This window comes from Halichoerus grypus, chromosome 5 (genome assembly GCF_964656455.1).
Source record: "Halichoerus grypus chromosome 5, mHalGry1.hap1.1, whole genome shotgun sequence".
In the NCBI taxonomy this organism is placed as follows: Eukaryota; Metazoa; Chordata; class Mammalia; order Carnivora; family Phocidae; genus Halichoerus; species Halichoerus grypus.
The window spans coordinates 181492320-181507577 of record NC_135716.1 but is presented as its reverse complement, the minus strand read 5'-3'; the positions used below and the strand labels follow the sequence as shown (position 1 = coordinate 181507577).

The 15258-nt window shown below is 43.8% G+C and overlaps 1 protein-coding gene across 8 annotated transcripts in view; it reads right to left on the bottom strand.

Moving 5' to 3' along the window:
* The window catches only part of RERE (arginine-glutamic acid dipeptide repeats), a 415927-nt gene that overhangs the window by 79050 nt on the left and 321619 nt on the right, over positions 1–15258 (bottom strand). For all 8 annotated transcript variants that reach the window (XM_078073823.1, XM_078073818.1, XM_078073819.1 and 5 more), the window contains one exon: positions 13532–13630. In XM_078073823.1, coding sequence (XP_077929949.1) covers positions 13532–13630 — 99 coding nt within the window. The remainder of the gene's footprint in view (positions 1–13531; positions 13631–15258) is intronic.

Here is a 15258-nt window from a genome sequence, read left to right as displayed (position 1 = left end):
TGCAAATTAACACAAACTCTCCTATTCTCCCCTAAAGCAAGTATGTCTCCTGATGTCAGATTTTGTTAATACTACCACCAGCCTCCTCCCTTGTACCAAAACACAAAATCTGAATTGTATTTCTCCACTTTTTCCTTGCTTCCCCACCCCCACCTCCAATCAGCTGGGTGTCTCTAGAGATACCATGTGGTACAGCAAGGTAGGAGCTGGGCTCTAGAGCCAGGGGGCCAGACTGGAAAGCAGGCTCTACAAATCACTCTGTGACATGTCAGTAAATGAGTCCATTCATGGTGTGTGCTCAGAACAGCACCTGGCACAGAATAAAGGTCTTATGATTGCTCCATAAATTCTCAATTTTAGTTGCTCCTCTCACTTCACCTTCCCTCTACCTCAGTTCTTCTCAACCTCGACTGGGTATTAGAACCCAACGCCCTGGTCATATCCCAGATGAATCAAATCAGAATCTTGGGGAGGGGTGCCTGGGTGGTTCAGTCAGTTGGGCGTCAGATTCTTAAATTTGCTCAGGTCATGATCCTCAGGGTCATGGAATCGAGCCCCACATAGGGCTCCATGCTGGGTGTGGAGCCTGCTTAGGATTCTCTCTCTCCCTCTCCTCCTCCTCCCTCCCCTCCCCACTGCCAGCTCACTCGCGCGCACGCTCTCTCTCTCTCAAAAAGAAAGAATCTCAGGGTGGATTCCAAGTCTCTGTTTTTTTTTGTGTGTGTGTGTGTGCGTGCACGCATGCACAAGCACACACCAAAGTTCCCTGTGTGATTCCAGTGTGCAACCAAGGTTGAGAATAGCTGCTATAAGAGCTTCTCTCTAAGTTCAACATCTCTCACTAGGACCACAGTCCTTAGCCTGGAACATGGATGCCTGGGTCCCACCCCCGAGATTCTGATCCAACCGGTCTGGAGTGCAGTCTGAACACGGGGACATTTTAAAGTTTTCCTGGTGATTCTAACGTGTAGTCAGGTTTCAGAACCACTGATTTCCTTCTCTACCGACTTTACCACCCATGTTACTGCCAGATTAATCTTCAATTATGGCCCCAGTCCTATCATTCCTTATTTTCTATTAAATTAAACATAAACTTCTCTTCCCATAAAGAGTGGGTGGCTTTGAATCAGTCAGCTATCTCAGATACTCCTCCACCCATAACTTCATTCAAACTGGTCAACTGGCTATTAACCAACCACCCATATTCTTTTATGCCTTTGTTCTTCCATTAACCTTGATCCAATGTGCCTGGCAAAATCCTATCCATCCTTCAGGGTTCCTCTCGAATAATAGCTCTTCCTCAGAGCGCTTCCTGATCTCCCTGTCCAACAGCAACACTTCAGCCCTGCGTCCCCGGTGGACCCCAGGCCAACGTCAGGAGTAGAAGAGGCACTCAAAAAGTTTCCAATAGTGTGGCTGCCATCTCCTCTCTAGGTTGCCTGTGGCGACAACATCCAACTCAAGTGCTCATGTACACCCACTGCCAAAATAAGTCAAGGATGCCACTCTGCCAGGCAATTATCAAGGTCAGTGGGGACTCCTGCAGAAATCTTAGCAGTTAAAGAACAAATGTAGTTTCTTTGTCTCAAGTCAGCGATAAGCTCCCTTTTTTCTGGATGAGGAACTAATATTATTTTCTAACCTCATTTCTAAAACACGAAGCTTAACTAACAACAGTAGGAACAGAAGGTTCTAGAGGATGAATTACGACAGTAAATACTGGATATAAAGGGGCTTCATAAGCATCCAGCAGAACCTTCCACAGAATAGGTATGGAAAGGCAATGGAATTAAGTTCAATAGAAAGTGGGGGGAAAAGTCCACTCCCCACCATATAACATTTCTTAAGGAAAATCTAAAGTTGGTTATCCAGAAAAAGGCAATAATGTTTGGTTTTGAACTAAAGAAGTCCATCACTCTTTTTGTCAAGATACTCCTTTGAAGGAGAGTGCCTCACTTACACATGCATATCCTCCTAGCAATGGAATTCTGCAGTGCCTGAGATTATTTCAAACCAGTGAAGGACAATATGGTATGATGCTTACTGACTCCTCTAAATGTGTGAGCAACTGAATGATCCATCTGAAAGTTTGCCTTTAAAAGCAAGATAATGTAAGTGGATCCTTGGGACGTTTGACAGGGGTTTTAGAGAGCGAGCCTGGTGGGGGGAGAATGTGAGCAGATTATAAAGTCAGAGAGTTCTAAGGAGGGAGACGCACTACCAGGGTCAGGCTGTTCTGGGGTCAAAAACTTGGAAAGAAGACAAAGAAGTTGGGCTGTCTCAAAGGATAATCAGAAAATAATTTTCTAACTTTTGTTTCTGCTTAAGGATTGGAGAATTTCATTTTCATGGACTGGACTGAGAGGGAGAATCCCAAATATTCAGAGTCTATCCCAACTTTAAGCTGCTTTGGGAATCTGGAACAGCTTTGTCTGATGACATCAAGAATCCCAAGTGGTGTTCTGCTGGGAACACAGCAATGGGAATCACAGACCAAGAGCCCAGGGCCTTCTACAAGCAAAGCTATTTTATTTTAAGATTAATGTTGGGGGCGCCTGGGTGGCTCAGTCGTTAAGCGTCTGCCTTCGGCTCAGGTCATGATCCCAGGGTCCTGGGATCGAGCCCCGCATCACATCGGGCTCCCTGCTCAGTGGGAAGCCTGCTTCTCCCTCTCCCACTCCCCTGCTTGTGTTCCCTCTCGCTGTGTCTCTCTCCGTCAAATAAATAAATAAAATCTTAAAAAAAAAAAAGAATTTTTAAAAAAGATTAATGTTGGATGGCTTTTGGGTCCAGGTTAACTGGCTCCTCAAATCTATGCTTAGTAACACCTTGTTAAAATTCATTCTCTAAAACAACTCTTTCAAAAATGGATAACCAAGCCTGCTTAGCTAGCTATGTTACCCTAATTAATTAGAGGCCCTAGATGGAAAAAGAAAAAGACTAATTTAGGCTGAACGTGCCTGTTTGGAAAGTGGCTTATTAGCAAATAGGTAACACCTGCAAAGACTTCAGGAACAGTGGCTCCCAGAGAAGATTCAGGGCTCTTGAGAGGAGAAAAGGGACTGAAGTAACACAGAGAAGAGCTGCTGGTGATGGATCGTCCTTCCCTCTGGCTCTGGGATAGCCTGTAACACTTGTTAACACGCATGTCTGCAGTCCAGACGTTTTATTTTATTACTGCTGATAGGAAAGATTAGAAAAACTAGAAAAAGATTATAAAAACAAATAATCAAAACCGACAAATGAGCTGCAAGGGGAAACCAAGAACTCTTAGTTAGCACTAGGGCACATAAGTGTGTGGGCATAAATGCTTTCAAATTTCTTAAACAGAGATGATTTCATTAGCTGTAGATAAGACATCAGCCCAGTTTTCTACCCGGGCAGTGAAAGGGAGGGGTGGCTGCAGACAGGGACTGGCTTCAGATCCAGGTTTCCTGTCAAACACACCTGCCGGCCATGGCAAAGTTTGTCCTTTCCCCCTGCCTTCTCCTCCCTTGAGGTCCCAAAAGTGGCTGCCAGCCTGAGGGCCGTCGTCCCAGGCCTGCAGTTGTTGGGTTGGCATTCTCTCTGTACCCCACCCCACCCCAGCAAGACTTCCAGAGAGGAGAGAGAAGGGTGTGATGATTTATCCTCTTTCATTCCCCCAGAGTTCAAGTGCCCTGCATTTCAGCAGCACTCTTCACGCCCTCGGACGGCAGAGCCACTCAGGACAGTGGACAGTGGCAGCAAAGCTGCAAATTCTTTTTTTTTAATTTTTTTTTTTTTAAAGATTTTATTTATTTGAGAGAATGAGATAGAGAGAGCATGAGACGGGGGAGGGTCAGAGGGAGAAGCAGACTCCCCGCTGAGCAGGGAGCCCGATGCGGGACTCGATCCCAGGACTCCAGGATCATGACCTGAGCCGAAGGCAGTCTCTTAACCAACTGAGCCACCCAGGCGCCCAAAGCTGCAGATTCTCAGCACGGCCCGGACATGCTCCTATTTCTAGGACAGAGATCTTCCTAGTGTTCTCTGAACACTGAATAAAAGGATCCAGAATGACAGTATACACTTAAAAAAACAAAACAGGCTCTAGACATATACTTTAAATATTAAATATAGTGTTGGTAGACTTTTTAGGCCACATGGTGTACTATCAGCCATCCTGCTCCATTCTCTTACTGTTTGGTTCTTTTTTTTTTTAAAGACTTATTTATTTGAGAGAGAGAGAGACAGAGAGAGAAAGAGAACGAGAACGGGCGGGGGAGGACCAGAGGGAGAGGGACAAGCAGACTCCGTGCTGAGTGCAGATCCAGATGCGGGGCTCGATCCCACGACCCTGAGATCATGACCTGAGCCGAAATCAAATGCTGGACACTTAACCAACTCAGCCACCCGGGCACCCTGCTTGGTTCTTGTTTTACTTGCAACTTTGCTTTGCTCCTTCCTTAGTTCCTCGGTATATATTTATTTGATAGTTCTTCTATTTCCTATTGCTGGGATTAACTACATGGGATCTAGCCCTTTAAGAGGGAAGAAATATCCTAAAAGTGACCAAATAGGGGAAGCACCCTAAAGGTTTGGAGGAAACCTGAGAGGAAAGGTCTGTTACCCACATACCACAGTCACAAAAAAGATGGCCCCAAACAACCAGACAGCTTTAAGAAAGAGATTTGCAAATAGGTGGTCTGCTTTCAAACGCATGATGGGTCGTGAGGGAAGGCCGGTTACACTAACACCGGGCCATCTACTGAGGCTTCTTCCTTCTAGTTCTCGTCGTCGCTCACTCTCCCACAGCAGAACATGGCAACCACACACATCAACAAGTATGAAGTGATGCTGACAAAGAGTGAGATTTTTCTACTGGAGTCTAGAAAATAAAACCACAGGCAACTGGAAGGGGTTGGCTGCTGCTTCCAAGGGAAGCTCTTGAGAAGAAAAGAACAGGGCAGTGTCCAGTCAATTTCTGGGGAGTTAGAGCGAGCACTGGCCCTGAGCAGGCGGAAGGAACCCCCTGAAGCAGCAGCATCTGCGCTCAAGCTCAGCCAAAGGGGCCAAGTCCACTGAAGTGATGTGAGGACTTGGGGGACGAAACAACCTCTACTAGGTTTCTCTTCTATCCAACCCAGTCAAAAGTCTTTTCTGATTATCCACCATACTCCTGGCCCTGGGCTATGTTCTGGAGATACAAGAAGAATTAAACTATAGTCCCTGACCTTGAGACTTCCTAGTCTAATGTGGAAGCCCCCAGATAAACTCGCCATCACGGCCCAGCAAGGCAGACCCCCACACTCTCTAGCACATAGCTAACACACTGTGTATGTTACTTGGTGATCCTGTTTTAATCTATCTTGCCCACTAGAACATCAGCATCATGAGCACAGGGATCGCGGCCTGTTTTGTTCAGTGCTGGAGCACCGGCACATAAAACGGTGTCTGGCAGAGTGCTGTGCTGGCGCAGTACAAACATCTGTGGAATGACTGGATGAACGAATTTCAACCAGCTATCTAAAATCAGACACTGAATAAGCAACTTGGTAAATGACATGAAGGGTCATCCTATGTTCATGTTCACAAAGGACGGACAAGCAGGCTTGTCATCTGCAAGCCCAACACCAAATGCAAGAAATACAGAGCCGGACAAATAGACATGGGTCTGAACTCTAAGCTGGTGAGGCCAACTGCGAGACTTTTTCCTTTATGACCACCAAACACACTCTGCTTCCCAACACCTCAGCACTTTGCTTTATGTATGTGGAAAATGAACTAGAATTCACCCCTATGAAGCACTTTGGAAAAATGTCTTAAAGCAAGTTCTGAAACATTAGTCGAAAGTGTCACTTAACAATATGCAGGGTGGTGGGGGAAGAAGAATAACAAAACACTACTAGGAAATATAAAAAAATGTGCTGGCACTCCAGTGAAGGGGGCAATCAGGGGGCTACTGAGGCCATTATTATTTCTACTTAAGAGAGACTTTAGGTTTTAGACGCAAGTATTCCAGGGAAGAGGAGACAGTTTAAAATGAGTTACTTCCTTTCATTGTAGGGTTCCTTTTCTTTTTAAGCTTCCTATTTCCTTCCCCTAACACTGAACTCCAGTGACCAGGCTGATAGTATGTTTCATCATACACAGAATGTTCCATGCATACACATTAAAATGGACTCCAGCTCTGTTGCTAAGAAACTGCAGAAGGAAAGGGTTTTCTATCCTCTTCATTTATAAAATAACCACTTTGTCTATGGGAGAACAAATGCAATCTCTCAAGTCCCCTTGTGTCTTGTTCTCATTTTTTTAAACGCAGAGAAAGATGATGGAGGGCGGCTGAAAGTGTATGCTATCTCCATTTGTTTTACACGCCCTTGAAAATGAGATGGAAAACATGGTTTCAATAACCCACCACTGTAGTGCTTATTAATCTTTCAAGCTGAAGATTCTCCCCAATGCTCCCCCACTTCAAGCAAAAATGAAAAATGTCCCCTAAAAATTGCTCTTTGATTTTAAAAGATTATCCTAAGCAGCGAAGAATAATTTAGGGAATGCCTATATTCAGTGTGGGGTTACTTCCCAGGTCTCTGTGCTGCTCCACATCACCCCAAGGCCTGAAAAGGGACAGGTACACAAACATTCGCATACACATGGAGCCCAAAGAACAGCACAACTTACTGCTGGCTTTAAACAAAAATACCTAACATCAGGGCCAGGGGATAAGGAACTTGAGAAACATATGGGTTAAAGAAAATGCGAAAAAGAACGACCTTATTTAGAAAAACAGGCATACCACCTTCTTTGACCACAGTTTACAGAGGAAGCCTAGAAAGCAATAAAGCCATGTATGTGAAAGGCAAGGTCACTGCTGAATTTGTAGATTTAACCCAGAGGCAACTTCTATTGACATGAAATACTGAAATAAATTTTTGAAATCTCTCTTTCTAATGTTTGGCCTATCTCATTTACTAAAGGATTTTAAAATACATTTCTCTTTACCGGTTATTATGCAGTAGACCATTTCTGCAAACTGACAAAATTGATTGCCTGACACCAATCTTCTGAACATATAATTGATTTTTAATTCACTGTCTCATTGTCAAATGGACTTGACAATAAACTCCACTCTATTCACACTATCGACTTGTTTAAAAAAGGGTTTGATTCAAAGGCTAATGGGCGTCAATCATGGGAAAAATAGTCCAATTTCATTAATACTTGAAGGATTACACAAATTTACCTGTATCTACATTTTCCTCTTTATTTATTCTTAAAGATTTTATTTTTTAAAGTAATCTCTATACCCAATGTGGGACTCAAATTTACAACCCCGAGATCAAGAGTCACTTGTTCTTCCAACTGAGCCAGCCGGGCACCCCTACATTTTCTTCTCTTAACACTAAAGGACTGATTTTTGCCATGGACCATAAGAACACATAACATGAGTGAGTAATATGTGTATTACTTATGTATAAATAAATAATATGCCAACATTTTATACTTCTCTTACCTTTCCTATTCTCATATCTCAGAATTAAGTTATTCCTATGAGGCAGTACTAATGAACTTAAAATTAGAGGAAGGGTAATAAATTGAGAGAAAAAGCTACTTCAATTCTATTTAAAATTTACTAAATGCCTATTATGTGTTGCACTAAATACAGTATTATCTCTATTTCGGGTTCCAGGTGAACCATAAACATTCTCAGATTAAGATTTCTTGCAAAAGGGGGGCGCCTGGGTGGCTCAGTCGTTAAGCATCTGCCTTCGGCTCAGGTCATGGTCCCAGGGTCCTGGGCTCCCTGCTCGGCAGGAAGCCTGCTTCTCCCTCTCCCACTCCCCCTGCTTGTGTTCCCTCTCTCGCTATGTCTCTCTCTGTGTCAAATAAATAAATAAAATCTTTAAAAAAAAAAAAAAAAAAGATTTCTTGCAAAAGTGAGAATTTCAATATGATTCAATTTACATAAGTTTACAAATACATCAACCAATATAGGTACATGAACAAAGACATGAAGAGAGCTTGAAACCAGGAATGTGAGATGGTAGTGAGCTTTCAACCCTCCTTTAATGTTTTCATAATGATATTCCAACAACAGAGAAAAGTCACATAAAATTTACAAAAGAAGAAAAAATGAATGGGTTCGTATTAGATGGCCTACAGGATCTTCCTATCACCCACATTTTTTTTGAATGACTATATAAAATGCTCAACAACTCTGGAAATCTGACCATTCCTAAAAATCAGTATCATATAATTAAGGCTTCCCCTATATTGAAAATACAAAATTTAAAACTAAACCCCAAGATTATGGACACCTTAAAACTCACAGGATTGTAACTACAGGCTGAGGGCAGCGGGCTCTCTTCCCCTTGCCATTGTTTCCATCTCTGCTTTCACCTCCACAACCTCCTGCTGCTATTGGACCTTAACTTTGGTTTTGCTGTGGATTCCATTTTCTACAGCTGCCACACAAACAGTAAATAAAATTCATTGTATTTTTGCCCCACTAAGCAGCTCTGTCTTCTGGCACATCCAGATGCCTGGCTTAAAAAGAGTGAACAATGAAAACAACGTTTTCTCGAGCAGACATTCCAAAAAGGGCCTAACAAAGGCATCTGAAGATGCTGCTGGGAGACACCATGCAGACAGCTGGTGTGTCCCGTGGAAGTAATTCCTTGACCAGCCTCACGGGTTCATTGGTTTACAAATATTCAGAAAATTAGTTTGCCGTGTCATGTTAATTTTGAAAGAAGGATTTTCATTTATATTTATGATAATGCTGAGCTTTAAATTGAAGGAGAGTTTAGAGGTTTTAAAATACATGAATTTGTAAATCCGTGTACAAGGCCAACTAAAGTTTACCACCACACCACGGATAAACTAGCTATGGATAAAAATTTTATAGAGAGTATTTATATCTATGTTGTTCACTCAATGTATTACATCAAAATTGGTATAAAATATTTAAAGGGAAAACATATTTCCAGATAAAAGTTACAGTTACCCACAATGAAATGGAATGAATGCTCTGCGGGAATACCATAAGCAACAAAACCTTTACCTTATGGAACACCTGGAATTTTGCTGAAAGCTACTTCAACACGAAAATAATTTCCAAAACAAACACAGCCAAGTGGATGGGAAGCAAAGGGTGAAGTGCACGGCTCAGTGGAGCACCCAATCTTACAACCTTGCAAGTCAGGCCAAACTCCCCACGGAAAATGCAGGCCCTGAATTTTAAAAGGAATTCAATTAGCATCCCCAGTATTTCCGTATCAACAGCTGAATGCTAATTAAGAGCACAGCATCAAGCAGCAGCGGAATCCCAGTGCAATAAGCAACAGCACAGCGGCAGCAAATGCGACCTTCAGCTCGCATGCATAAATAAGCAGAATTAATAACTACCCGAGCACGGAAGGGTGACTTAATCTGTTTCGATTAGGTGCAGTTCAGCCTGGGGCCTTTGTGTTATATTTAAATGTGTTCATCATGTTTAATTAAAAACCTAATAATCTAGAGTTTCTTTTACTTTTTCTTTTCTTTTTTGTTTAAAGTTCTGATCAGTATTTTTCTCCTCTTTCTCTCCATAAGTTCTACTGATTTAAGTGGCTTCCTGAAATGGAATAATATTTTTAGCATAATGTAAGTGAAACTGGCTGTCAGTACAACTCCCAGATGCGGCAGCCAGCCATCTACTTTGGCTCCATCCAACTGACCTAGCATTTCTTCGAAACGGCCTCTCTGATCTGACCCAGTGTATTTAGCCTGAGAGACCGCCTTGAGCTAGCTACCAACGTGTTTCTCAGTCGTTCCACTAAAGCAGAGTTCAACTGCCAGTTTCTGGCCTAGAATTTGACAGAAACTGCCACAAACCTGGCATCCATTCCACAAGATTTAAAGTGTCTCAGCCCCAAAGAAACTTCAGTAAGAAATACCACATCTATATACACACAGAAGCTGTCAAAGGAATCACTGAGAGAAAATGTAAAATGAAAGGCCTCCCACTGTGTCATTTTGAGGCCTAAAATCTCAAGAATTAGTGATTATCTGAAAGACCTAGGATGAAGAAGTTGGGTGGTGTTATCATTAATAATATGGGAATTTTTTTCCAAAAGTAAAACTTCTAAGGTCAGCTTGGGTGCATGTAAAAGTTTTTCTCTGATGCATAATTATTAACTACTACAAGTTTTAAAATGCTAGATTGAGGGGCGCCTGGGTGACTCAGTCGCTTAAGCGTCTGCCTTCAGCTCAGGGGGGAGTCTGCTTCTCCCTCTCCCTCTGCCATTCCCCCTGCTTGTGCTCTCTCTGTCTCTCTCTTAAATGAATAAAATAAAATCTTTTAAAATAAAAATAAAAAAAATAAAATGCTAGATTGAGGACAATCTTAATTACGGTAAAGAATCCTTAAAAACAGTAATCTTAAAGAGTTGTCAATATCTTTCAAATCCCTCTTAGACAAAAACATTATTCTCTACTAGACACTATTCTCACCATCAGTTAAGTCCTCACTCTTAAGAAGTTTACCAACTAGGAGGGCAATCAACTTGGAAATAAAGCTGTGAGGAACAGAGCTGGTGATGGCAGCAGGAGAAAGCAAGGGGCAGGCTGCCAACAAACACGGCAAGCAGCAGAAGCAGCTCAGAAGAGGGCGCGATCGTGGCAGGCTGGGCCCAGGAACTGTGCTGAACCTTGTGGGGTGCTGAGGGTTTGGTCTGGCAGCATCGGGAGAGACTCGTCTGGTCAGGGAGCGGTGCACCTGCTGGGGCCAGGGTGGCACAGGCTGCCTGCTCAGAGCACGGCGGGGGGTTCACGCTGGTGGGTGCTCATTCCACCAACCCTGGCACGCCTGTGGAGTATTCAGTTCATATAAACACAAAGAGAAACAACCTTGTCGACGTTGCTGCAGTTTGAGCAAACTGATATACTGGAGGCAATGATGCTTAAAAATAACTAAAATGTTATTTGGGGGGGTGGGGAGGAAGGGGAGGTAGGCCCATGTACTCATTTTAGTTGGGACACACTTGTGCTTTGCTTATTCCTGTGATTCCTGGGATGAGAAAATGTGGGGAATTCAACCAAAGGGGCCACATATACACAGCAGGTTACGTTCTCACACTAAAACCAGCCCAAGGCAGAGGCCCATGAGTTTCTACGCCGGGTTGCCACATAAAGCTAGTCAAAGATTTGACTTGGATACGTTCATGAGAAGCTGCCTTCAGCCTATCAATTATTCAATCCGTCTTTCGCATTCACTTTTCAGGTTTAGAAAGTGAAGCTGAACTTCCTATAAATAAGGGAAGCATTTGATCCCTGTGCTCTGCAAGGACTGGATGAGTGCCAGCACATTTCTCAAATCTCCGACCAAAAGAAGCAAACATGACAAAAATGAGCCCGAATGACAAGGATTTATGCAGTTAAGGATCATTACCATGTACTCGGAATGTGCAGCACTTTGGAGTTGAGTTTCGCTTTTCAAAAGCAAGCCAGGCCTTTTCGGATGTGCGAGGCTCCCCTTTCCGCCTTGCGGGCTGCTCCAAATCCCCAGGCAGCAGCAGCAGGGACACAGACCACACCGCGCCCAAGAGAAGCAAGTGTTGCAGGAAAAGGAAGGCGGCTTTCTTTTAAGTGGGAGTCCTTAAATCCCAGAGGACAGGCCTCGGGAGAAAGCACAGGGAGCTCCTGGCTGCCAAGGAGCCACGGGGTGAAGGCAAGGGAGGGCCGAGAAGGGCGCCTGGCACACAGGCACTGGCGGGACCCCTGGGGTGACGGCCTTTCACACACTCCTTCCATCCTCTCTACCTCCTCACATCTTTCTTCCACCAAGGCTGTTTGAGGAATCTTAAATTTTTATCAAAACTCTCCTCTCCTCACAAAAATGGATCCACAGTGAAAAACGACATCTATCTGACTTGACAAAACAAATCTCACATTTTTACGCTGCCACTGTCTCAAAAATAACATATGTTTAAGAAGTTTCCAACTCTTTACTGATCATGTAAAGTTTTTAAATGTTTAATTTCAAAACAGCAGCACCAACTTCCTCACGCATCTGATCAGCTGCAAGCGTTAACGGACTCCTGAAAAAGCTCTCTCCTACACCAAACCTTCAGGGGTCGCTTCAGTCCCTCCCTGAGGCCTCCTAGTCCGCTTCTCCCCCTCCCATTTGCCACCCCCAACACGGCCTTTCCTCAAACCAATCCTCTTGTCTCTGGCTCCAGTGTGCACCCAGGATCTCACCACTTCTCCCCAGCACTGCTGCCGTGCTCTTCAGTCCCTGGCCTCGGGCCTGGAAGCTCCCAAAGCCCCGAAAGCCCACTTGTGACTCAGGGGCCAGAGTGTGCCCCACTAGCAGATCAAGTCACCCCTCTGCTCAGAATCTGCCCATAAAGAGCAAAGAGCAAGGCGCCGACCCTGGGTCCGCAGGCCACACATGATCCACTGCCTGCCATCCCCATCCCCTTCCAGACACATTCCTGCCTACTTCTTGACCATGCCAGGGCCCAGACTTCTCTTCCCCTGGCATGCTTTCACCTTAGGGCCCCTGATCCAAAAGGCTCGCCTCTGCACTAAGGTCTCTGATCAAATGGTTCTTACCAGGCCTTTCCTCAGCCCCTTACAAAAGACAGCACCTCACCCAGTTTATTCTCCATCCTCATTACCTACTCTATTTTCCTGAGCACACATATGTACCACCACTTGACGTATATTGATTTACAGATGGTCTCTCCTCTTAAAACATAAGCCTTGTGAGGCGGGACCTTCTGTTCTTGATAGGGCTCCTAACACAGCACCTGGCCCACAATAAGTACTTAATAAATACTGCTGGCTGAAAAACTGAAAGAGCAAAATCAGGAAAGCACACAGTTTCTAAATACTCTTTGTTAGCATATTTTAAAATATCAGCAACGAACTTACAATCGATATGTCTATCAGTGCCAGCCTTCATCTTAATTTCTTTCAACCTAAAGGGCAAATGTCAAGCAGTAACACTCAGACACAAGACTGTATTTGCAAAAGCACAAGTAATCTGTAAGTCTTTTACGGCAATACCTTTCCGAAGTCACAAGATGGGGATGTAGCTTCATGAGCACTCGGGTCTGCTGGGACAGGAATCCACGGGTATTCAAATCTGTATTTGTGGGCACATATCTTATCTCCCCAACTTCTTTGATGGGCCATAATGATAGAATGAATATGTAAGATCCACTGTATTTATATAATCAGGTCTATGCTTCCTACAACTCACTGGCTCCACTCTAGGATATGTATCAACTGGTTTAAAAATGCTTGTTTCTTAAAATAGGGAGGTATCATATCAAAAGCTGGCTTGCTAAAACCAGCCAACCAACACTACCAATCTCTTCTCTCTTTCCATGAAACCTGAGAAAATCCTTCCCACTAAGCTTACTAAGATCAAATCTCTCTGTATAATTATGATGCTTGAAGGCTCTTTCCTTGGACTAATGGATACCACAGACATTCCCCGGAGGAGGAGGGAGGGAACGCACTTGAGAAGCAAACAGCCCAGTGACCCGGCCACAAGGCCACTCCCATCTGCACTCACCACTTCATCCTCCGTCCAGCACTTTTCGATCAGCTTGGGCACAGGCTTCTTTACCAGGCGCTGCAGGGCTTTGCCAGCATCATAGCCACTTTCATGTAGCTAAAACAACAACAACAATTTCAGTTAGTGAGGTGTGCCAAATAACAGATCTGGAAGCTAATCAATAAAAGAGAAACCCTGCATTTGTTCCAACAGAAGAATCATGGAATGGGCACGTTTGTCAGCAAGAGAATTCGTTCTCCTCCAATCGCCCCCTGGCCCCAGTTCCAGCTGTTCTGGGAAAGGGAGGCAGGTAAGGTAGAGAACATTTTGGGAAGAACAGGAATAGGATTCAGAACAACAGTAACAAACACTGAACATTTGGCCGGGCACAATGGTGAGCACGATCCGTGTACTCATTATCTCTCCTAATCCTATGAGGAAGGTATTTTCTCATTTAAGCTTATGGGGTAGGAACTACAGTCACCCCATTTTATGGATGAGGAAACTGAGGCATAGAAAGGTCAAACAAAGGTGCTCAGCACACTAAACCAGCAGGTGGTAAAGCCAGACTCCAGCTAGTGTGATTCCCACCCACTCTTGTCCCATTCCCCCCCAAAACAGTTCAAAGACCTACTGAATTATATTATTACCCTTTAGCATTTCTGAAGTCTTTCAACTGTAGTAATTTCACTAAAAAAAATTTCAAGTACCTAAACTTTTAAGAGCTTTTTAACAAAACTCTTTAACAGTATACTAGCAGTACATGTGAATGAAGATGCTGGTTTATCTACACACTCCTTCTAGGAGCCTCCGCTCTCATCAAGAGTAATAAACTTCCTCCACTCCGTATCCCTTCCAACCCCAGGCAGTGCCTGCCACCACTCAGCCTCTATCTTGCAAAGACATTCCTTTCTTGGTTCATGTGACCCCAATCCCCTTCGAGTTCCAGAGTTTCAAGTTGCAGACGATGGAATGAAGTAGCAGACAGAAAGATCCTCTTGCTTACTGTGGCTGTCCCTCCAAAATTCTCACTGGAAATCTGGCTCTCCTTTACAGATCTAGTACTCTGGCACAAGAATCCATTTTGGCTAAGACCTTATCTCCAGCGCCTAACACAGTCTGTAGCGTATGGAGATCTAACAGAACTACTGGTTAAATTAATAAATAAATGCCTTCAACTATTGTCCCTTTGTAAACTCCACCCAAATCTAAATCTCAGCTGATGTGAATTCATTTGGCCTTAAGCTGACTAAGTGCCTACTGCATTCCAGGCAATGTACTAGACCCTGGGCATACAGCGGTGAACAAAACGGGCAAAGGCATCCCTGCTCTCATGGAGCGGACCTTCCAATCTTCTCACCTGTGCGTCAATCCCTTATTTGAACAATTCACCAGCATCAGTTGCAAACTCAGAAATAAGGTCCAAACCTTAGTAAGCCACGGTTTTTATTTCCAGGAAACTCACAAACTCCTAGGGATGTGTTGTAGGGACACAATACATATGAGATGACAAGATTGAGCAGATGAGAGTAATTGCTACTACCTAGGTGTTAAGTAAAGAGCTACAGACTCACAAGAGGAGAGAGTGCCGTGTTTCCCCTCTTTAGTAGAAGACTCATAAGAAGGACGTGCAGATTGCCTTCCTAGCAACTGCTACAGACCCAGGGCGGGGCATAGAGTAAGCCTGCAGTAAATATTTGTTGAATAAAATAATATTTGAAACATACACAGCAGTCCCTCTTCTA